Genomic DNA, 24,551 nt, shown 5'->3' on the forward strand with positions numbered 1-24,551 from the left:
TTTTTATATCAACCACCTGGCTTACTTCTCTGCCAGTCACCTGCCTTACCTAGTGCCTAATTTGTTGCCTATCACCTGTGCCTTCTGCTCGCCCTTGGCATGATAGCCCAACTCCATGGCTGTTTCTCAAGAGCAGAATGTTACTTACCGCTGATATACTTGTTACAGAAAATAACATCAGGATATGAGATTGGACCTGTTAATTTGTGAGTAGTGTTATCTCTTAAACCTTTGTCAGATCTTTAGAACGCTTACTAACTGGTACTTATGATGTTGTTGACTAGGGCTCTCTGAAGACTAAAGTGAAATAATTATCATCACCTCATTTTCCCTGTACTGGTCTAGCCAGTCATACTCAAGTATTTGTTGAATGTATGATAGTCACCAAATTCCATATTTATTCTCTTAAATTATTTGTTTTCTCTACAAGCTAGCAGAATATTTTATAGCAGCCATAAATATGATTCAAAACTAAAGATACTGCTATGGAAAAACAATGTCTTATAATTACTGTTAAACACCAATTCTACTTAAGCCAAATAACATATTTAGAACTTCCTTGTTGATTAGCAGTACAAAGTATGGCAGATTCACGTATTGATATTAGAATACTAAAGTGACTAGCTTTTGTTAATATAAGTAAGGTTGAAATCGATACAGTGTAGTACCTGAAAAACTTAATTATTTTACATATAATATACTGGTATAAATGAAATTTATGTGGCACTGGGCATTAACTTTCTCCTGATATTCTGATTTTTAAAAAATATTTAAAAATAATGTTTAAAAATTAATATAATGTTGACATTAATGTACTTATTTTTATGTGTACTTTGTGTGGTCTATTTCATTATTTTATAGTTGTGGCTTCTATATCATCAGAAGTTTAAAAATATTCCTAAAACATAGTAGGATTATGTCTTTGTTTCAGAATTCACTGAGATGGTATGTCATGTTTATTTCAGAGCAGCTAATGATATAGTATGGGATTTTAGCCTTTTGTAAACCTATAATTTTATATAATCTCACCCATATGCAAAAAAAGAATATAAATAGTTATAACACTGTACAACATGCATGAATTATTGATATACAATGAACATGTACATTGTACCAGCGAACTCATGTGAGCATTTATAACCTATGGGATATTTGTTTTACAGGAGAAAATAGAAGTAGAAATTATTTTTACAATTTGAATATCTAATTCCCTGTTAATACCAATTCTTTTGCCAATTGTTACCACAAAATTGGCTAAAATTATTACTCTTCTGTCATAGTAGATCAAGACAATTTACATTTAGTTTTCTTTGTCTTTTTTTGTTTGTTTGTTTGTTTTGTTTTATTCCCTCCACTCCCCAATTATTTCATGGCATTTCAGTGCTTCAGAGAATTTAGATGAGCTCTCTTCCTCCAGTAGCTGGTTACTTAACCAGAAGCACAATAAGAAAAGGAGAAAAGACAGGACAAGATTGAAATCTCCATCCTTGACTATCATGAGTACAGCAGCTCGAACAAGGCCACTTCAGAGTTTCCACAAACGAAAACTCTACCGATTGAGCCCTACTTTTTATTGGACTCCACAGGTAAGGCTGCCTATGGGAAAACATGAACAAAGATTTTGTCATCAATGTATTTCACATACAAGAGGATATGGATTGTACGTGATTATTTAGAGTAATTACGTCTAGAAAGCTTAAATATATAGTTTATACATGATATAGATATTGATAATATATAAATGGAATTTAATAATTTTGTTAACATTGCAGTGTATTAAACTTCTCACATCTCTATTTTTTAAAATGCATTGTATGCTTAAACTAACTTGAAGGAAAATTACATATGGTGATTTTAAGATTTTACTGGTAGGGATAATAAGGGAAAAAAGTGTACTACATATTTGTCTTTTGGTTAGTAAAGAAAAAAGTAAAGATAATCTGCATAGCTGCCACTTATTTTGTAAGAAATAGCATTGCTGTCTTTTTTTAGGTTTGGTATTAATCCTGGTGAGCAGCATGACTTTTCCTTTTCCCTTTTCTGTAATATAAACAATGCAATTTTATATATCCATGCTTACACTTTTTACAGTTAAAATGTACTTCATTAAAACCATGCATTTTGAAAAGTGTATTTTTCATTCTGTTAGCAGAATGTTAAATGTACATCTTTCAATGAATATCTCAAACTATGATAAAGGGCAAGATAAGTTACCTCCAGTTTTTGTTATATGACATGCTTTTTTCCTATTATATTTTTAAATAAAATGGCGAAGGAAAGAAATTCTTCTTTATGCTACCATTTAATATTGTTTCTGACTATTACTATATAAACTATTTAAAATATATTAGTATAAAAGTCAGGGTGCTTTGTTCCATTAGAAATCAATTTTAAATTTGATTTTAATGGCTTCAATTTTAAATAGAAATGTGGATTCTGACAAATTAGTTTTCATTAATAGGTTGATTTTCACCACTTAAGCAGTTCAGATTATTACTATGTTTTCCAACTTGAAAACATTTTTTTAAAATTTAAGTTTGTTTCAGAATCTTAAGAAATTTTACATAACCAACCTAATAGGAAAATATTTTTATTTAGTTTTTATATGCAGAATCATATTTTGTTTAATGATTTTTATTTAAAGATGCTACAAGCAATAGGTTAATATTTTTGAAATTAATTTTGTAATTTCATAATTATATATAGAACTGTTTATCTAAAATATTGGAATTTGCTTCAGTAATTTAGGGGATTTGTTAGGTATTGCTAGAATACTTTTACACATCCTGAGATTGTAAAGATCAGCCTTTGTTCAACAAACAAAGGAAGAAACAAACGTGAGATCATTGTTAGTAGTAGACCATATAGTTTATCATATTCCAGTCATTATGCTAAGCATTTTCAGTACATTATTTTATTATTTATTGTTATTTTAAAATATGACTGTGAGATGTTATTAATCTCCCCTTTAGAATCAGAAATTGAGGTGCAGAGAGATTAAGTAACTTGCCCAAGGTCACACAGCTAGCTAGTAAGCAATAAGTCTGATTCCAAACCCCATGTTTTTACCCATTGTATTGATAATGACAAAAATAAACCAAATAATTTTTGTTTTTGAATTCAATTAAGACAGTATATTTGGGGATTGGGGAAGGGCTTATCTGGTTAGAGGTATGAAGAAATGCATCATAAAATAAGGGCTTTGAGGGAATGAACAGAATTTTGAAAGGTTATGGGAGAGTTGGAGAAAGAATTTTAGGTAAATAGGAATAGAGATGGAAAGAAATGATGGAAAATAACAGATGCACCTACCCCCCAACTTCTCCCCCAAATTGCCAGGATATTTAGTACCCAGTTACCTTTCTAAACCTAAATATCCTTTCTTTCAGGAAGCCTTCCTTAACATCTCCACTATGGGATATTAATATAAACCTTATTATAAAAATAACCCATTACTTTGTCATAATCATTTATTTTTCTGTCTTCTGTCAACTTACATTGTAAGTTTTTAGGAACAGGGACTATTTATATTTGAACATACAGAGCTTTGAACAGTAACTGTGTCCCAATAGTATATGCTTAATAAGTAATTGTTTAATGTATGAAAGAATTAATGTAGTAAATATGGGAAGATATTTAAAAGGTAATGGAGAGTAAGAACTTATAAGTGTGTGCGTGTGTCCTCAATTTGCTTTGTGAAAGGGTCTATAACACTAAGTAATGCCTAATAGAATTTTCTTGTAATGATGGAAATGTTCCATAGATACTTGTGCTATCCAATATGATAGTAACAAAATACATGTAGCTATTCAGCACATGACATGTGGCTAATGCAACTAGAGGACTGAACTTTCTATTTTGTTAATTTTGATTTAAATAGCCACCTATGGATAATAGTTACAAATTGGATATGACTCGTACTTACCCTGACAGCAGTGATTACATATGGCACTCATTCTTGTTTTCTAATACCATTCTCTGCTGAAAGGAAATAGAGATCTTTGGAGAAATGGCTGATCTCCAGATGTGGGGAAGAGAGAGTATAAGATGAGCTTGGAACATCTCATGTTACCAGAAAGCAAGGAAGTGTTACAAAAAATACAAAAAAAAAAAAAAAGAAAGAAAAAAAGAGAGAGATGGGGCAGGGGCATGTCAAAAGCACCTAGAAGTTTGAGAAACAAATAACTAAGGACAGTAATGAACCATTGAAAAAAATAGGAAACCATGAGTTCATGCTGCTAATAGTTAAATTGATTGATAGATAAGGAGAAAGGGAGAACTTTTCCATATAGTAGAATGCTGATTCATAAATATGGAGTGAGCACTATAGAATTACTGCAGTGATTCATGGTAAAGACTGAGAAAGAAACATCAATGGGTGATCAAAACTAACATGGCCTATGAGAAAGATAGAGTTTCACTGTGCAGTATTTTGGCCAGGGATGCATGGCCTGAATTTAATTGTAAGGAAATAGCAGACATAGCCAAAATCAGCAACACATTATTAAGAAACAGTGGCCTATAATCTTAAAAAAAAAAAGGTCAGTGTCATGAAGATCAAAAAAGACTGAGGAAGATTGAAAGAGACTTTAAAAAGATACATGACAATTAAATGAATATTTGAACCAGACCAGAATTCTTTTAGGGGGGAGGGGAAATACTTAGGACAATTGAGAAAACTGTACTATTGGTGGTAGATTATATAAAAGTATTGTATCAATATTAAATCCTAAATGTGATAACTGTTTTGCCATTATGTAAGAAAATATCCTTATTTTAGGAAGTACACATTGAAACATTACGAGTAAAGTGGCTAAGGCATCATTTTATTTACTTATTTCTTTTTAAAGATTTATTATCTTAGACATAGAGAGAGAGTGCAGGGGTAGGGAGGGGCAGAGTAGGGGGAAGGAGAAAGTTTTAAGCAGACTCTGGACTGACTGCAGAGCCTAACACAGGGCTTGATCTCACAACCCTGAGATCACACCTGAGCTGAAACCAAGAGTCAGATACTTAACCTACTGTGCCACTTAGGTGCCCCTAACACATCCATTTTATGTAATAAATTAACTCCTATGCATGTAGAATGGTACTAGTTAAGTAGCATCCTTGGTAGAATTGAGAAAATAATGATTTAAATTATTTTCTATAACTTAACTCTCTAGCAGAGTACTGGCTGAGAAAAGCTTATATATATAAAGGGAATGGAGAGATGGAAGTTCTTGCTACAATGTAGCATATAGTAAATGGTTGATCATCATACTCATTGCAACAAGTACATGTATAAATTGCCAGGAAAAAAAAAATCATCATACAAGTAAAGACATTAGCAAGACTTCTGGTTTCAGTTCCAACACACAAAGAAACTGGAAGTCATCCCTTCTACTCTTACAATAAGAAAAAGGTGAACAAACTGAAAATCAGTGCGTTTTCATGGACCCTTCAAAGAATTGAGGTTACAGGACAAACTGCCACCCTGAAATGTGGAGAGTAAAGCAGTTTCCAAGAGCCACAGCCAAGATGTGCTTACCTGGAGCAGAAGCCACAGCCACCATAAACTAATTGTTAGAAACAGTTAACTGGTTATTTTGATGAATTACTTGAGACAAAGTATGGACTAGCTTGAGAGTGAAAAATTCCTGGGGACCATAGTCCTAAAAGTCCTTCTACACTTTCATGGACTTTATTTCTACACACCCCACTTCCAGGTTCTTACAGTGAAGATCCTCAGTGCCTGTGGCATGGAAGGGGAGGGGATAGCTTTTATGAGATGAGCCAAGAAATTGTAACACAACTTTTTCTTTCAGGAAAAATAATTTAGTAAAGTCTTAGTTTACCTGGGAGAAAAGCATTTTTCTCACTGCCACCTCCTATAGCCTTTCTGTCTCATCTAATGGGCAATGAGGGTGGAAAATAAGAAACATTTGTTCAAGTCTATGACTAAGATTTAGTCCTAAGATTATAGTAGATTATGCTACTGTAGTAAGCATGTTTCCTTTCCTTTCCTTTCCTTTCCTTTCCTTTCCTTTCCTTTCCTTTCCTTTCCTTTCCTTTCCTTTCCTTTCCTTTCCTTTCCTTTCCTTTCCTTTCCTTTCCTTTCCTTTCCTTTCCTTTCCTTTCCTTTCCTTTCCTCATTTCATTTCATTTCATTTCATTTCATTTCATTTTTCTTTTCTTAAGTAGGCTCCGTGCCCACTGTGGGGCATGAACTCATGATCCTGAGATCAAGAGTTGCAGTCTCTACTGACTGAACCAACCAGGTGCCTCCTTTCCCCCTGCTTTACCACCACACCAAAATTCTGGTACTATGACAGTAGGTTGCAGCTGCACAGCATAGGCTGTCCCTGAGGAATAGTGCTTAAAGAAATTAAAAGTCAACAGGGGAGCTGAAAACGAAGGCACTAGAGGAATTTTGAGGCCTCTGGCACCTACAATTATAGCAGACATACACAGCCCACTCTTAGCCAGATTACCTTATACCTCACAATAAAATTCTCTTTACCTCAGGATGCCTGTCTAACTCAGTCAGAGGAGCATGTGACTCTTGATCTCTGGTTGGGTGTAGAGATTACTTAAAAAAAAAAAAAAAAGTTTACCTCAGATCCTGTTACCTGATACATCATATATAGCTTTTAATAAAAGATTACAAGTTTATGTCAAACTCTGAAGAGACCAGGAAACCATCAGAAAACCAGGTTCAAATATGACAAAGATGTTGAAATTCTCTTAAATAACTATACTTAATATGTTAAAGTCTTTAATAGATTAAATAGAAAACATGAAGAATAAATGGGTAATGTAAGCAAAGAGTTGTAAACTTTTAAGAATCTAAAGTAGATGCTGAAATCAGAAACACCGTATCCTAAATGAAGCATGCCTTTCATAGCCTCATCGGTAGACTAGACATGGCTGAGGAAATATTCAGCAAACTTGGGTAAGTCAAATCAAAACTTCACAAACTGAAATGCAAAGAGAAAAATGAATAAAAAACAGAGTAATACATCCAAGAATTTGAGTGTAATTTCAGAAGGTCTATCAGATGTATAATTAGAATACCAGGAAGAAGAAGAACAGAGCAGAAAGAATATTTGAAGTAATAATACATGAGAATTTTCTAAAGTTTTAATAACAGGCACTAAACCACGTATCTAGAAAACTTAAGCAGTAAGAATTCCCCACCCCAAAACAAACAAAAAAGTGAAATGCCTGGGCATAATGTATTCAAACTGCAAAAAACCAAGGATAGAAAATTTTAAAGAAAGGCAGAAAAAAAATATCTGGCCTATCAAAGAACAAGTGTAGGAATCACAGCTGACTTCTCATCAGAAACCATGTAAACACAAAGAGAATAGAATGAAATATTCAAAGTGTTGGAAGAAGAAAACTGTAGTGGGCATAATCATGTACCTCCCACAAATGATATGTTCATGCCCTAACTCCTGGTACCTATGAATCTGACTGTTCTGGATTGAATCGTGTCCATCTGAATTCATATATTCAAGTGCTAATTCCTAGAATTTCAGAATGTGAGCTTATTTGGAAATAGGGTGTTGCAGATGTAATTAGTTAAGATGAGGTAATTAGAATGAGCCCTAATTCAATGTGACTGATGTCCTTATAAAAAGGAAAATTCAGAAATAGATGCATTGTACATAGGGTGAGCATCATGTAAAGGTGAAGACTGGGATCAGAGTTCTTTTTGAATTAACCAGGGAATGCCAAAGATTGGCAGAAAAAAAAAAAAAAAAAAGCTAGGGTAGGGGCGTGGAACAGATTATTCCTTTTAGTCCCCAAAAGAAACCAATTTTACTGACACCTTGATCTGACTTCTGGCCTTTAGGAATATGAAACAGTAAGTCTGTTGTTTAAACCACTTGGTTGTGGCACTTTGTTATGGCAGACCCAGCAAACTAATATGGTGGCATTTATTTGGTAGATGTAATTAAGTTAAAGATCTTGAGATAAGATGATTTTGGATTTAGGATAGGCCTGTGACTGGTATTTTCATAAAAGAGAGAGAGCTCGGAGCCCGATGCAGGATGCAGGGCTCAATGCCATGACTTTGAGATCATAACCGAAGTCAAAATCAAGAGCTGGTTACTTAACCGACTGAGCCGCCCATGTGTCCTGGTATAGTCATTCTTAAACAGGGCACAAACAACGCTTTTTGCTCTCTGAAGTGGCCAAAAATGGGAAACAATCTTATTTTTTAAGCCAGCAAGTCTTGGCTCTGTATTTCTTCTAAATTCTGTCTGAAAAACCTAACAGCTCCATTTTGAGCTCATCCTATTCCATCCATAATTTATCATAAGCAATTAAATGAAACCAGTTGGTACTTTAAGAATGCTCTGCCTAAGAACTTCCTTAGCCAGTTCTGTGAGTTCACTATGTACCCCTTTTATCCTCCACATTTCTGCAGGCAACTGTTACACTACTTGTTCTACCAAAGCAATAAGCATGAAAGAAATAAAGGTGTAAGTATTGCAATGGTTATTTAGAATTCTTGTTTGCAGAGGTTATGATCCCTTTGCTGGACAAAATTAATAAAAAGCATAAAATAGTTTGCATTTTTCTTTATTTTGCCCTTTTCACAATACCTGTCTCTAATAAGAATGTCAAATAATTACAGCTAATATTTATTGATTATCATGTGCAAGGCATTGTTTTAACTTATAAATGCTTTATATTTATTTCTTATTTAATATATCCCATCTTATATGGAGAAACTGAAGTGCCACATGGAATGAAAAGATACACATATTTAGCATTATTTAAATAAATGGAAGTATAACTTTGTAATCTTATTTTAAATGTTCATGCTGGGTCTTAACACTGCTTCTTCCATGACCTTCAGCGAAGTTCCTCCTTCCTGTGAAATCTCAGCCCATAGCAACAATTGTTAAAATCCATGTAGTTTCTAAAGCTTTTTAAATTTTTTTGGTTTTCTTTCTCTTCTATCACATATTTTCCTGTCTAATCTTACTCCTTACTACAAGACTCTAGTTTATCCTTGGAGAATCTGCTCCTTTTCATGCTTGATATAAGTTGCTTGATCTACCCAAAGTATAGAAATATCTTCAGATTCAGGAAAATGCATTGTCAGGCATTGATAAGATATAAATGTTTCCTAGAATAATATTCTAGTATAAGTCTTAAAATGTAAATGTGACCACAAGCTTTAAGTTCCTTCTTGATAAGAGTATCAATCACCCTGCAACCTCAGCCCTACCCTATTAGTGTCTATCCTTAGGTGAACAGGAGAAGCTGATAAACTCCCAGCAGGGGAGTTCTTTATCTCACTGGGACAAAAGGACAGAGGCTCTGGCATCCAAGGTTAGATTTCTGGATTCAGTTTTTTATAGAAACAGCTTGTAGGAAATTGGGCACAGATAGTATATAAAAAGCTAATAACAATAATTCTATTTTATTTTTTTTAAAGATTTCTTTATTTGAAAAAGAGAGAGAGTCTGCGAGTAGGGGAGGCGCTGAGAGAGAGAATCCCAAGCAGACTGCCCGCTGAGTGCAGAGGCTTGATCTCATGACCATGCGATCATGACCTGGGCCAGAATCAAGAGTCAGATGCTTAACCAACTGAACCACCCAGGCGTCCCAATAATTCTAAGTTAATGTAGTGATTTTTTTATATTGTTAGATTTTAGCTAATAAAAATAAGTGAACAAGAATATACTGAGAAATTTATTCAGTTGGTTAGATTAAAGGTTGCTTTATATGAAACTGATAAAAGTGGAGATGGTTTACCTGGGAATAGGGAAAGGAGGTGGTTGAAAAGCCCAAAGTTTTATTTGGTTAAGCTCCCAACCACCCTTCTCCATATTGGAGGCTGGTAGTAGTGGTGATTATTTCTTCCCCATTAACACTTGTAGTTCCTGGGTACAAATTATAAATCACTGTACTATTAATACCAATATATTATATGGACAAAATTTTCAAATACAAGAAATTTTATTTTAGGGCCCCTACTTGTCTTTTATCATCCCTCTTCCCCTGCTCATAGTGTCTCCCATTCCCTTGATGTTTGGTGCTTACCCATAGTGTTCTTTAGGGTTTCCTAACTTTTTTTTTCCCTCTTTCCCTCTTTGCAAATATAACTAACCTGTGTTGTCTCTAGGTGACCCTGATAATCTCTGGTAAACTATCAATGTTACTGTCACTCTAAAGAATGCTATTTGCATTTTGAGAAGTCCTACAGAAGTAGTGAATTGAATATAAAATAGTCACATTTGGACTATGATATGCTGGTTGGGAAATTATTATGAGCAGGAGAATTTTTTCATTTTTCATAAATTTTAGCATGTAAAATAAGAGCCATTTCATATATACTTATAATAGCTGTATTAGGCCTAACATGTTTACAAATTGAGGTAGGATTTATAATTAAGAATAAATATAACCCTTATGAATAAGGAAGAACTATTCCTATATTTTGTCTGTGTATCTATCTCTATCCCTTAACATATTTTGCTCATTCTCCCCACTCTCATCCACTCCCATCATCAGTTTATGAGTCATTTTTGTTTTTTGCTTTTCATTTGTTTTTTAAATTCTCCATACAAGTGAAATCATATGGTATGTGTCTCTCACTGACTTATTTCACTTAGCATGATACTCTCTACGTCCATCCATGTTGTTGCAGATGGCAAGATTTCATTATATTTTTCTGACTGAGTGATGTTCAATATGCATATACATACCTTTATCTTTATCCATTCACCCTATCAATAGACACTTAGGTAGTTTCCACGCTTTGGGTATTATAAATAATGCTGCAATAAATATAGGGGTGCGTATATATTTTTGAGTTAGTATTTTTGTTTTCTTCAGGTAAATACTAGGAAAGTAGAATTACTGGGTTGTATGGTATTTCTATTTTTAATTTTTTTGAGAAACCTCCATACTGTTTTTCATAGTAGCTGTAGCAATTTACATTCTCGCCAACAGTGCATAAGGGTTCCCTTTTCTCCACATCCTGTAACACTTGTTACATATTATCTTTTTTATACTAGCCATTCTAATTGATACGAGGTAATAACTCATTTGGGTTTTGATTTGCATTTCCCTAATGATTATTGATGGTGAATATCTTTTCATGTGTCTGTTGGCCATCTGAGTGTCTTCTTTGGAAAAATGCCTATTCAGGTCCCTATATTCATTTTTAAAAAGTTTTTAATTTCAGTGTAGTAAACATACAGTGTTCTATTAGTTTCAGGTGTACCATACAGTGATTCAGCAGCCCCATATATTACTCAGTGCTCATCGTAAGTGTATTCTTAACCCCTTTACCTATTTCACCCACCCCCCACCCACCTCGCCTCTGGTAACCATCTGTTTGTTCTCTATAGTTAAGAGTCTGTTTTATGGTCTGTCTCTTTTCTTTTTTCTTTTGTTTTGTTTCTTAAATTCCACATGAGCAAAATCATATGGTATTTCTCTTTCTCTGGCTTGGTTTGCTTAGCATTTATTCTCTAGATCCATCTTTGTTGTTACTGAGTTCATTTTTATACATACATATATATATATATATACATATATACATTTATATATGTGTGTGTGTGTGTGTGTGTATATATATATATATATATATATATATATATATATATATATGTTGTATGGGTTTTTAATGTATTTTGGATATTAACCCCTTAGAACTAATCCTATTATGAACTCTGTTCTTCTGTGTTCTTTTACATATCTCTCAAGGCAAATTTATGCAGTAGTGTTTCTTGGTATTTGATAGTAGATTCTCATCTTTGTTATTTTTATATATTATTAAATCATAAGGTGGATGGCTTAATAAAATAATTATGCTAAAAATAATTATGTTATATAGGTTAAGGTATATATAATAAAAATTCAATTTTCAAGTTTTCTTTTACTTTTTAAAATGTGGAATGATTAGGTTTGTAAATTTTATGTGTATGCAGGCTATTTTTGTGAGCAAATTTAAGAACTTTAAAGGAAAATAAGGACAAGGTATTCTAGGAATTTAAATTCCCGTTGGAGCAATAAGACACATATGCCTAAATTAAATTGCAACACGAGACAAATTTAGGCAAATTGAGATATAATATTCTCTTCTATATTAAGGGCAGGAAGAAGAAAAATCTGAATTCAGGTAACAAATAATGACTTTGAAACAGAAAATAAGTTAATTTCATGGTACAGAAGGTGTCTGATTAAATTAAGAGGAGATGTCTCAAGGGCTTGAATGTATTCTTATTCTGCTGGAAGGCCAACTCTTCCTTTTCTGTGCCACACTGACTTGAGCTCCACTTCTTGGAGCATCTGCTCTAGACAGTGGAAGCATTTTGGTTGAGGATTATCTCACCCTGCTGTAACAGTTCTGTACTCCAGGGACTTTTATGGGTTGACTCAGAGATATATAGAATATATGACATTATTTCTTTGAGAAATTATGCTTTATGTAATTGTAGATACATCTGGAACTTATCAAATTCTAAAAAGTTTAAAAATTATTTCCTGTGTGGAAGTAACACGTTTTAGTAGTAGAACCATACCTAGGTATGGGTTCTGGAAGACATATTGTTTGGATTGAAATCTTAGTTCAACTTCGTAATAATAGTACGTAGTATTGCCTAAATCAGTCACTGCCTTGTCTTCTTTACCCATAAACATAGGGCTACTTTCATGTGGCTATATTCAGCTGGGGGATCAGTTGAGCTGGAAGAAGCTAGCCTCACCTACTCACCTGGCAGGTAGTGCTGGCTTTGCCTGAGGAGATTCAGTCCTCTGCACTAGCTAGATGGCTTCCTTATGTGGCACTTCAGGACAGTGTTCCAAGATGACAAAGAGGAAGCCAGAAGTCTCTTGAGGCCTAGGTCCTAGGTCTCAGTAACATCATCATCACTGCATTCTGTGGTGAAGCAAAGAAAGACACATGGCTAGCCCAGATTCAAGGAGATGGAGAAATAGACTTCACTTTGAAGACAGAATTGCAGCAAAGGGGCATATATACATATAGGAAATAGGGGGAATTTGTGACCATTAAGCAATCTTCCACTTGAGGTCTACCTTTGGGCAGTGAGTAACCTCAAATTAAGACATCAACTGAATCAAGCAGTGAAGGAAGGGGAAAAAAATTAGGGTTACCTTTTATATTTGTGTTGATATTACATAAGATAACACATTTGAAAGGTACTTAGCTCAATGCCTGCCATGTAACTCCTCATCACATGTGGATGATGATATTCAATGATCATGACAACATTGGGGAATCAGTGATGATTGTGGTGTGGGGAAGTAAAATGAGTAAGGTGTTATTTTTGAAAGATTGACTTGGTGCCTTTAGACAAGACAATCTACTCTGGGAAAGGTTTGGAGAAACAGATTAAGAGGCTGTTACCGAAGTCCAGATTTAAGGTTATAAAAGTGGAATGTAACATATAAAAAAAAAACATTTCAGAGGAGAAATGGCTGTTCTTAACTGACTTGATATGATAAAGAAAAATTTCAAAGAGGAGTGGAAGAAGAGGCACAACGAATTATGGTATTGCTGAGTCCTTTTTGTAAAATGCCAAGTTATGTAATAACACCTGTAAAATGGCAAATCACATAATAACACTTATATCAGGGCTTAAGTAGCAGTAGAACATGAGTCAAATCTGTCTTTCAACTTAGTGTCATCTGATTCATAATTCCATAAACTCCATTGTGAAGTGGATGAATGAAACCTATCTTTCAGAACACAAATAAGCTAACCTGAAATCATTTGCTTTAAACTTGTGTGGTCCTTGATTATCTTTTTTCTTTATTGCTCCTTCTTCTTTATGTGGTGTATGTATTCTTTTAAGCCACCAAAGAAAAGCAAATACTCCTCATTTCTCTCCTGCCTACTGCAATTGATTGGTAGTGACTATTGGCTATCTAAAGTGCCATTTAAGAGTTTGATGCCTGGGCTTGGGGAAGGGAATGCTATACTAATTTTTAATGTTTGCCACAAATGAGAGAAAGAATAGTAGCAGACATGCTATAGTATTTGCCATTTCTGTACTAAGTTGTTATTATATCAACATTAACATGTTCCAATGACTGACAGACTTTCTATATCACTTAGAAAGTAATATATATTTTAAAAGAAGGTAATATATAAATTAATGCATTGTTTTTTTGTTTATAGATAACTTTGCATATAGAATTCAGGAATTGCTTAGCAAATGGGAATAATGTGTCTTAATAATATTAAGGAAACTGAGCCAGTGCTAGTTTGCACACTGCTTAATAAAATTTATCTAGAAACATCTGTTTAAATGTTAAATCTTATAGTAGCTTTGTTCACTTTCATAAAATTTTTGGCAAAAGAATCCAAAACTTAATTTGCACAATTTTTTTAACCACTTAAAACATTTCTAAAGAATGCAACATTTTGTTGATTATTTCATTAAAGGTGTGGATTTTTTTGGCCCGCAATACACATTGTTATTATTCCTAGGCTGCATTATTACTCTCTTCTTGCCTTTCCTCTAGAAGGACTATATAAATGAATAATATGGAGGTGTAACCAGTCCTCCTGCAGATCTCTTTGAAATTAAAAATACACTGTCCTTTTCATGTTTTAGTATATGTGCTGCCGAAGTGAGCACCACAGTCCTTTTCATGACCACAACTGAGTCCTTAAAAGGTTAAAATATTTAAATTATCTAATAAATAACAGATACCTAGAGTTTCAATAATGTAAGTTAGAACTCTGAATATCTTCAGAAGAAAAAGATACACAAGTCTTCTAAAGTTTTCTCCTGGTTTTAAGAAAGACTATTTTAATTTGACTTTTAGGCATTCTGCTATGATTCTACTGCTAATGCTACTGTGCTCTACCAGTTATATCAATACTGCTGCTGATATACTTTAGTCATTTTTCAGCTTTTTAAGCCAAGATGGTTCTTTCTGAGTTCTGTATATATCTTCTAGCTTCTTGCTTATGCAATGTCAAGTTTACCTTTCTTCCTTAAAAATAGAATTCTAATAAATTATACACAGAGTGTCAGCATGTCCTGCTTAAAATACACATCTTTATAAAAATAACCATAGAGAAAAACAGGGTAACCTTATGTCCTTAAATTTGAACAATAATATAAAATTGATAAAAGTTCTTAAAAATATGTAGCATATCAAAGGTGAATAAAGAAACAGAAAGCCTGAATAATTTCTAATCATTAAAGAAGTTGAATCCATAAAATTAAAATTCTTCTCACAAGAAAATTTGAGATTAAGATGAGTTTACTAAACATCAGATGCTACTGAATAATCAGGAAAATATAGTTCCAAACTTATGCAAACTCAGAAAAGAAATTGAGTCTAGTATACTCTTTATATACAATGACAGTAAGAAAAGAAAAATTTTAGGCTGATCTCTGTTCTGAACAGAGATGCAGAAATTCCAAATAAAATCCTAACAATTCAGCAATATATTAATGACATCTTGACAAAGTTGGCTTTATGCCAGGAATGCATGTTTGGTTTGACATTAGGAAATAAATTAGTTTATTGCTTAGGTAAAAGTAGACTTAGGTAAAACAATATGAAGAATTACTAAAAGAATTGTCAACCAGTTAAAAATGTGCAAAAGAGTTGAACATGCCACTTCATAAAAGAAACTTAAGAAATATAAAAAAAGCAGCCACTTTGCTGATAATTTGAAAAAAATGAAGATTAACACAGTGAGATACTACTTTATACCGACTAGATTGGGAACGTTTTTAAATTAAAATAATTGGTACAAGCACTTGATAAAAAAGAATTTGTTTTTTTCTAATTATGTTGAAGATAAACATATAATTTAAGATTACACTTCTAGAAAGATATTCTAGAACAGTGTATGATTTTGTGCATCAGCAGAACACATATGGTAGGGTTCGGGGTAGCATTATTTGTAATAGGTACAAACTGTAAACAATCCAGTGGTCCATCAATAATAGACTTGATGAATAATTTTGATATATTCATATAATGAAAAATGCAACAACATGGATGAACTCCATTTATATTAAGTTAAAAACAGGTAAAAATTAAATCAGTACTGTTTTTGGTTGCAAAAAAGTAAAAGTATAAAGAAAAAGAAGTGAGTGGATTATAAATTAAGATAGTGGCTACCGCTGATGGAAAAAAAGTTTACAATTAAGAGCTACCTTTAGAGTGTAGGCAGTGTTCTATTGCTTGATCTATTTAAGAATTATTTATGATTATTTTATAATTATTTCATTTACACTTAAGTTTTAAATAACTTTCTTTTTGTATTATATGTAATCATTTTAAAAGCTTAACACTTGCTAGAGACTTCCAAAAAAGTAACTGTTTAAATAATTAATACATATGATTCAAGATAAAAAGTTTGAAAAGGTAAAGATTAAATCTCTCTCCCTCCCTATTCTGCTTATACCTACCTACCTCTCAACAAGGTTAACCAGTGTTACTAGCTTCTACTGTATCTTTCCATCTATTTGTATACACATGTGGGTGAATATATCTATGTGTATAATTTGCCCCCACATTTTAACAGAGGTAGGACTATATTATATTAACTGTTCTATACCTTCCTTTTTTCCCTTAGTAAACAGGACATCTTAGAGACCTTTACACATAAGTTTGTTTGGAATTTCCTTACTCTTTTTTTATGGTATTCCAGTGTATGGGTATACTGTAATATATTTAGCCAGTCTGCTGTTGACAAACATTTGGGTTACTTACCGTGTTTGCTTTTGCAAACAATGATGCAATTCATTATTTTCAATTTCATTATTACATACCTATCAGTTTGCATTAAAAATAATTTATGAGGTGAAATCTACATTGCATTCAAGTAACGATTTTGAAGTGAATAATTCAGTGGCATTTAGTACAAATACAATGTACTATCACCACCTCTATCTAGTTCCAAAAAATTTTCATTACTCCAGGCTGAAATCTCGTATTCATTAACCAATTTCTCCCTATTACCCTATATCCTTAGTCCCTGGCAACCACCAATCTCTCTTTATGGATTTATCTATTCTGAATATTTCCTATAAATGTAATCAAACAACACATGATCTTTTGTATCTTTCTTCTTGTAATATAATGTTTATGAGTCTCATCCAGATTGCAGAATTGGTACTTCATTCTTTTATGGCTGATAAAACTTCATTGTATGTATATACCACAGTTTGTTAATTATTTCATCTATTGATGGACATTGGGTTGTTTCATGTTTTGGCTGTTGCGGATAGAGCTGTTATGAACATGTCTGAACATGCACTTTTGTTTGAATATGTGTTTTCAGTTTTGGAGAGATACACCTAATACTGGAATTGCAGGGATGTATGGTAACTGTGTTTAACTTTTTGAAGAACCACCAACCTGTTTTCTGCAACAGCTGAACATTCCCACCAACAGTGTATGAGGTTCCTAAATCTTCTATACTTGTTATTTCTCAACAATACTTGTTCTTTTCTTTTTTCTTTTCTTTTCCTTCCTTTTCATTCTTCAGGTCCTAGTGAGTGTGATGTAGTACCTCATCATGGTTTCAATTTGCAAATTTGCATTTCCCTAATGATTAATGATGCTGAGCATATTTTCATGTGCTTGTTGGCCAATTATATATCTTCTTTGGTGAAAACTCTGTTCTTCACCCATGTTTTAATTGTGTTGTTTTTTTGTTGTTGAGGTTTAAGAGTCCTTTATCTAATCTGGATACTAGACCCTTATCAGAAATATGATTTGTTATATTCTCCTTTATTTTCTCCCATTTGTAGGTTCTCTTTTTATTTTCTTGATATTGTCTTTGATCCACACTTTTTAATTTTAATGAAGTCCAATTTATCTATTATTTGTTTTTCATGCTTTTCTTTTTTTATATCTAAGACTCCATTGCCTAACCCAAAGTAATGAAGATTTACCCCTGTGTGTTCTTCTAAGATATTTAATGATTTTAAGTTCTGATATTTAGGTCATTGACCCATTTTGAATTAAATTTTGTATATGGTGTTAGATAAGAGTCCAGCTTAATTTTTTTGCTTCCCAATTGTGGATCTCCAATTGTTCCAGCATTGTAGGAGTTTTTGGTTTGCTTGTTTGTTTTTAAAGATTTTATTTATTTGAGAGAGAGGGTGCATGCACATGAGAGTGGGGAGAAGGGCTGAGGGAGAGGGAGAAACAGATTTCCTGCTGAACAGGAAGTTGGACTCTGGGCTCCATTCCAGGACCCTGGTATCTTGACCCGACCAAAAGGCAGACGCTTAACCAACTGAGCCACTCAGGTGCCTCAGCATCGTTAATGAGACTGTTTTTTCTGCATTGGATGGTCCTAACATCTCTGTTGAAGTCAATTTGTCGTCAGAGTATAGATTTAGTTATAGACTCTCAGTTCTGTTCTGTTGGTCAATATGTCTATCTGTATAACAGTACCATAACGTTTTGATTAATGTAAAATTATACTAAGTTTTGTAATTAAGAAATGTGATTCCTGCAACTTCATTCTTCTTGTTTTTTTCAAGAATGCTTTGGCTATTCAGGACCCCTTGCATTTCCATATGAATTTGAAGATTGGCTTTTCAGTTCTACCAAAAGACAATTGGAATTTTTTCCTGTTAACTAATTAATTAATTTTTACTGTGGTATAGTTGGAATACAGTATTAATTAGTTTCAGGTGTACAACATAGTGCTTTGACATTTATATACATTACAAAATGATCAGTTACTGTCACCATACAAAGACATTACAGTATTATTGACTACATACTGTACTTCATGTCCTCATGACTTATTTATTTTTTGACTAAAAGTTTCTACCTCTAAATACTCTTCAATTATTTTATTCATTCTCTAGTCTCTCTCCCCTCTGGCAACTACCAGTTTGTTCTCTGTATTTATGAGTCTGTTTCTGTTTAACATTCATTTGTTTTTTTAGATTCCACATGTAAGTGAAATCATATGGTATTTGTTTTCCTCTGTCTGACCTAATTTCATTTAGCATAATACCCTTTAGGTCTGCCCATGTTATTGCAAATGGCAAGATTTTGTTCTTTTTTTATGACTGAGTAATATTCATGTGTATGTGTGTATACAACATCTTTATCCACTTATCTATTGATGTATGCTTCGGTTACTTCCATATCTTGGCTATTGTAAATAATGATATAATGAACCTAGTGGGTGCTTTATCTTCCCAAATTAGTATTTTCTTTGGGTAAATACCCAGAAGTGGAATTGCTGGATTGTATAGTATTTCTATTTTTTAATATTTTAGGAACCTCTGTACTATCTTTCATAGTTTCTGTACCAATTTATATTCCGACCATCAGTGCATGCGGGTTCCCTTTTCTCCACATCCTGGCCAACACTTGTTACATATTGGCCTTTTTATAGTAGCCATTCTAATTGGTGTGAAGTGATATATCTCATTTTGATTTTGATTTGCATTTCTCTGATTATTAGGATTATGCGTTTCTCTGATGATATGTCTTCTTTGGAAAAATGTCTATTTGGGTCCTCTGCCCATTTTTTAAACAGATTATTTGGGAATTTTTTTTTTTGGGGGGGGGAGTTGAGTTGTTTGAGTTCTTTATATATTTTGGATATTAACACTTTATCAGATATATCATTTGCAGATATTTTCTCCCATTTGGTAGACTGCCTTTTCATTTTGTTGATCATTTTTTCTTTGCTGTGCCAAAGCTTTTTAGTGTGACGTACGCCCACTTGTTTATTTGTGTTTTCGTTGCCCTTGCCTGAAGAGACAGATCTAAAAATAACATTGCTAATACCAATGTCTTATTATTTATTGTCTGTGTTTTCTTATAAGTGTCTTATGGTTTCAGACTTTACATGTAAGTCTTTAACCTATCTTGAGCTACTTTTGTACGTGGTGTAAGAAAGTTTTCATTCTTATTCATGTACCCATTCAGTTGTTCCAATACCACTTACTGAAGAGACTTTTTTCTATATTGTATGTTGTTGCTTTGTCATAGATTAATTGATCATACAATTGTGGTTTGAGCCCTCTATTCTATTCCATTGATCTGTATGTCTGTTTTTTGTGCCAGTACTATACTGTTTTGATTCTACAGATTTTTAGTATCATTTAATATCTGCATGCATGATACCGCCAAGCTTTGTTCTTTCTCATGATTGCTTTGGCTTTTGGGGGTTTTGTCTTTCTGCACAAATTTTAGGATTATTTGTTCCAGTTCTATTGGTATTTTGACAGGGATTGCACTGAATTTTTAGATTACTGTTAATAATATGTACACTTTAAAATAGTAATTTTTTCCTATGAATCTGGTGTATCTTTAGATTTATTTCTATCATCTTCACTTTCTTTCATTGTTGTTTTATAGTTTTCAGAATACAGGTCTTTCACCTCTTTAGTTAAATTTATTCTTAGGTAGTTTATTCTTCTTGATGGAATTATAAATGGGATTATATTCTTAATTTCTCTTTCTGATAGTTCTCATAGTTTAGAAACACAACAGTACAGAGAAATCTGTAACTAATTTTGTATCCTGCAACTTTTCTGAGAATTCATTTATTCTAATAGTTCTTGATGGACTCTTTAGAGTTTTATATATAAAGTGTTAATGTAATCAGCATGATGGCAGAATAATAGTAGTTTTACTTCTTTATTGCCAGTTTGAATGTCTTTTATTTCTTGTTTTTGTGTGACTGCTGTGGCTAGGACTTCCAAAACTGTGTTGGATAAAAATAGCAAGAGTGGGCATCCCTGTCTTTTCCTGATCTTCGAGGAAACGCTTTCAGCTTTTCGTGGTTGAATATGATTTTAGCTGTGGGTTTGTCATATTTGGTCTTTATTATGTTGAGGTATATTGCTTCTATACCTACTTTGTTGAGTATTTTTATCCTAAATGGATGTTGAATTTTGTCAGGGGTTTTTCTTCATCTATTTAGGTGGTCATATGATCTTTAATATTGTGATTGTGGCAAATCACATTGATTTGTGGATATTGAACCACCCTTTCATCCCTGGAATTAATCCCACTTGGACATGATTTATAATCCTTTTAATGTATTGTTGAATTTGGTTTGCTAATATTTTTGTTGAGATTTTTTGTAACTGTGTTTATCAGGGATATTGTCCTGCAATTTTTTGGTAGTGTTTTTGTCTGGTTTTGGTATCAGGGTAATGCTGGCCTCACAGAATGAATTTGGAAGCATTCTTTCCTCTTCAGTTTTTTGGAGTACTTTGAGAAGGATAGATACTGTTTGGTACAATTCATCTATGAAGCTTTCTGGTCCAGAGATTCTGTTTGTTGGAAGTTTCTTGATTACTGATTCAATTTCATTAGTAATAATTGATATGTTCAGATTTTCTATTTCTTTCTGATTAGTCTGGGAAGATTGTATGTTTCTAGGGGTTTTTCCATTCCTTCTACGCTGTCCAGTTTGTTGGCACAATTTGTTGGCATAATTGTTTATAATAGTCTCTTACAATCCTTTGTCTACTGTTAGTTGTAACTTCTCTCTCATTTCTGATTTTGAGTCCTCTCTCTTCTTGATGAGTCTAGCTAAAGTTTATCAATTTTATCTTTTCAAAGAAACATATCCTGATTTCACAGATCTTTTGTATTGTGTGGGTTTTTTTGTTTGTTTTTAGTCTTTATTTCATTTATTGCTGCTCCCAATCTTTATTTCTTTCTATGAACTTTGGTCTTTGGTTTTCTTTTTCTGATCCCTTTGGGTATCAGGTTAGATTATTTCTTTGAGATTTTTCTTTTCTCTTGAGGTAGCCCTCTATCTCTATAAATTTCCAAAATCTATAAATTTCCAAAAGGGAAATTTATAGATATCCTAGAGTTTGGAGCACTGTGTTTCTGTTTTCACTTGTCTCAAGATATTTTTTCACTTTATTTTTTATTTCTTTGTTGACCTATTGGTTGTTTATTAGAATGTTGTTTAGCCCCAATGTGTTTGTGTTTTTTTCCTAGGTTTTTTTTTTTGTGTGTAATTGATTTCTGTTTTCATACCATTGTTATGGAAAAGATGCTTGATATGATTTTATTCTTAAGTGTATTGAGATCTGTTTTGTGGTATAACGTGATCTCTCATGTAATTGTATAATTGTGTAATTGAATATATGGTTTTATTTTCTTTTGAGATTTAATGTGTTTATTTGAGAGAGTTAGTGGGCACAGAGAGAGAGGGAGAGGGAGAAGCAGAGTCTCCACCAAGCAGGGAGCCTGATGTGGTGCTTGATCCCAGAAGTCTGGGATCATGACCTGAGCTGAAGGTAGACAGACACATAACTGACTGAGCCACCCAGATGCCCCAAGAATGTACGTTCTGCTGTTTTTGGATACAGTGTTCTGTGTGTGTATATGTGTTTGTGTATTGAGTCCATCTGCTCTAATACACCATTTGGATCAGTTTCCATAGTGATTTTCTGTCTTGATGATCTATCCATTCCATCTATGTAAGGATGGTGTTAAAGTCTCCTACTATTATTGTATTACTGTCAGTTTCTCCCCTAATTTATGTTTGTATTCTCCCTATATATTTAGGTGCTCCTGTGTTGGGTGCATACATATTTATAATTCTCATCTCCTATTTTTGGATTGATCCCTTTGTCATTATGTAATGCCCTTCTTTGTCTCTTTTTATAATCTTTGTTTTAAAATCTAGTTGATGTAATAGAAGTATTGCTACCCCAGCTTTCTTTTCATTTTAATTTGGGTGGAATATTTTTTCCATCCCCTTACTTTCAGTCTGTATGTGTCTTTAAGTCTAAAATGTATCTTTTATAGGCAGTAATAGATGGGTCTTTTTTTTTATTGTTGATCCATCCAGTTACCCTGTGTCTTTTTTTTTTTTAAAGATTTTATTTATTTATTTGAAATAGAAGGAACATGCAAGAGAGAGAGCATGAGTGTGAGGGGGGCAAAGAGGAGAGAGAGAAGCAGGCTCCTCTATTGAACAGGGAGCCCGATGGGGGCTTGATCCCAGGATTCCGGGATCGTGACCTGAGCTGAAGGCAGACATTTAACTGACTGAGCTGTCCAGACACCCCCTATCCTTTGTCTTTGGAAGAGTTAATCCATTTCAATTTAAAGTATTTATTGATATCTATGCACTTACTGTTATTTTGTTGTTTTCAGGTTGTTTTTGTAGTCCTTCTTTTTTCCTTTCTTGTTCTCTTTATTTCTTCTTTACTTCTGAATGATAGTTTTGCCAGGTAAAGTATTCTTGGTTGTATGTTTTTGTATTTTGGGTTTTGTTTTTTTTTTCTTTCAGCACTGTTAAGTATATCACACCTTCTGGTCTGCAGTAAAATTTCTGCTAAAAAATCAGCTGACAGTCTGATGAATATTCTCTTGCTTTTTTGTTGTTGCTCTTCAGTTTTTATTTTTTTAATTATTATGTGTCTTGGTGTGGAACTCTTTGAGTTCATCTTATTTGGGTCTCTCTTTCCTTCCTGGATATTTCTTTCCTTCCCCTGGTTAAGGAAGTAATCAGCTATAATTTCTTCGGATGAGTTTTCTGCCCCTTCTCTCTCTCCTCCTTATGGACTTCCTATAATTTGAATGTTAATATGGTTTGATGTTCTTCTAGAGGACCCTGAAATTATCTTCATTTTTAATTCTTTTTTCTTTTTGCTATTCAGCTTAGATGATTTCCATTATCCTTTCTTCCAGATTGCTGATCTGTTCTTCTGCAAGTCTGATCTGTTGTTGATTCCCTCTAGAGTGGTTTTCATTTTAGTTATAATGTTCTTTAGCTCTCATTGGTTCTTTTTTTAACTTCTGTCTCTTTCTGGAAATTCTTGTTGTGTTCATCCATTCTGAGTTTGGTGAGCATCTTTATGACTGCTACTTTGAAAATTTTATCAGGTATAATTGCTTATCTCCATTTTGTTTAGTTATTTTTTTGAGGTTTTGTCTTTTTCTTTCATTTTAAACATTTTTTTGTCTTCTCATTTTGCCTCAATCTTTCTGTTTATATGTATTAGAATGATCAACTGTGACTATTGATCTTGAAGGAATGGTCTTATATAGAGGAAATCCTTTTTGGTCCAGAAGTCTATTCTCTAATGGTCAACAGAACCACTTGCTCCAGTGTTGTTCCGACTGTGGGGTGTATGTGCCCTCCTGTTATGGCTAGACTATAAGTGCTCTGGGTGCATTGGTGGGTAGGGCTGGCTCCCTCAAACAGGAGCCACTTGGAAGGGTGCTTGTCTTAGCCGAGGCTGCATGCTGGGACAGGTGCCACTTTTTTGAGATGTTAGTGTCAGCTGAGTCTGGCAGGGTAGGAGCTGCTTTGTATGGTTACCTGCTGGGGTAGGTGGATTGGGATGGGCAGGTCTGCAGGGGAATGCCGGGGCAGAGGGAGCAGTACTACTAGCAAGGTAAATGGAGAGTGTCTGAAATGGCACAAGTCAGCTTTGGGCCAACTAGCCAGGAAGAAGGCAAGAAAAATGGTGCCTGCCAGCAGCACTTCTGTCCTGGAGAAAGTTCCTACAGATTCCAGTGCCTATATTACACACCCTAAACTTAGTCAATAGATCTCTTTTATATATGGCCCAGAAGCTTTT

The 24,551-nt window shown here is 33.6% G+C and overlaps 1 protein-coding gene and 1 long non-coding RNA gene across 12 annotated transcripts in view; one reads left to right on the top strand and one right to left on the bottom strand.

Annotated features, from left to right (window-relative positions):
- The window catches only part of KANSL1L (KAT8 regulatory NSL complex subunit 1 like), a 130,463-nt gene that overhangs the window by 70,294 nt on the left and 35,618 nt on the right, over positions 1-24,551 (top strand). For 8 of the 10 annotated variants that reach the window (XR_013373158.1, XM_077885444.1, XM_077885452.1 and 5 more), the window contains one exon: positions 1,382-1,586. Coding sequence is in view for 9 of the 10 variants with exons in the window: in XM_077885444.1 (XP_077741570.1) it covers positions 1,382-1,586 (205 nt within the window). In the remaining variant the exon portion in view is untranslated. The remainder of the gene's footprint in view (positions 1-1,381; positions 1,587-24,551) is intronic. The other 2 variants (XM_077885450.1, XM_077885451.1) reach the window with 2 other exon arrangements.
- Positions 1-24,551, bottom strand: part of LOC144306128 (uncharacterized) — a 77,669-nt gene that overhangs the window by 39,445 nt on the left and 13,673 nt on the right. For both annotated transcript variants that reach the window (XR_013373160.1, XR_013373161.1), the window contains exon 3: positions 12,720-12,892. This is a non-coding gene — a long non-coding RNA (uncharacterized LOC144306128). The remainder of the gene's footprint in view (positions 1-12,719; positions 12,893-24,551) is intronic.

This window comes from Canis aureus, chromosome 36, assembly GCF_053574225.1.
Source record: "Canis aureus isolate CA01 chromosome 36, VMU_Caureus_v.1.0, whole genome shotgun sequence".
NCBI classification, from domain to species: Eukaryota; Metazoa; Chordata; class Mammalia; order Carnivora; family Canidae; genus Canis; species Canis aureus.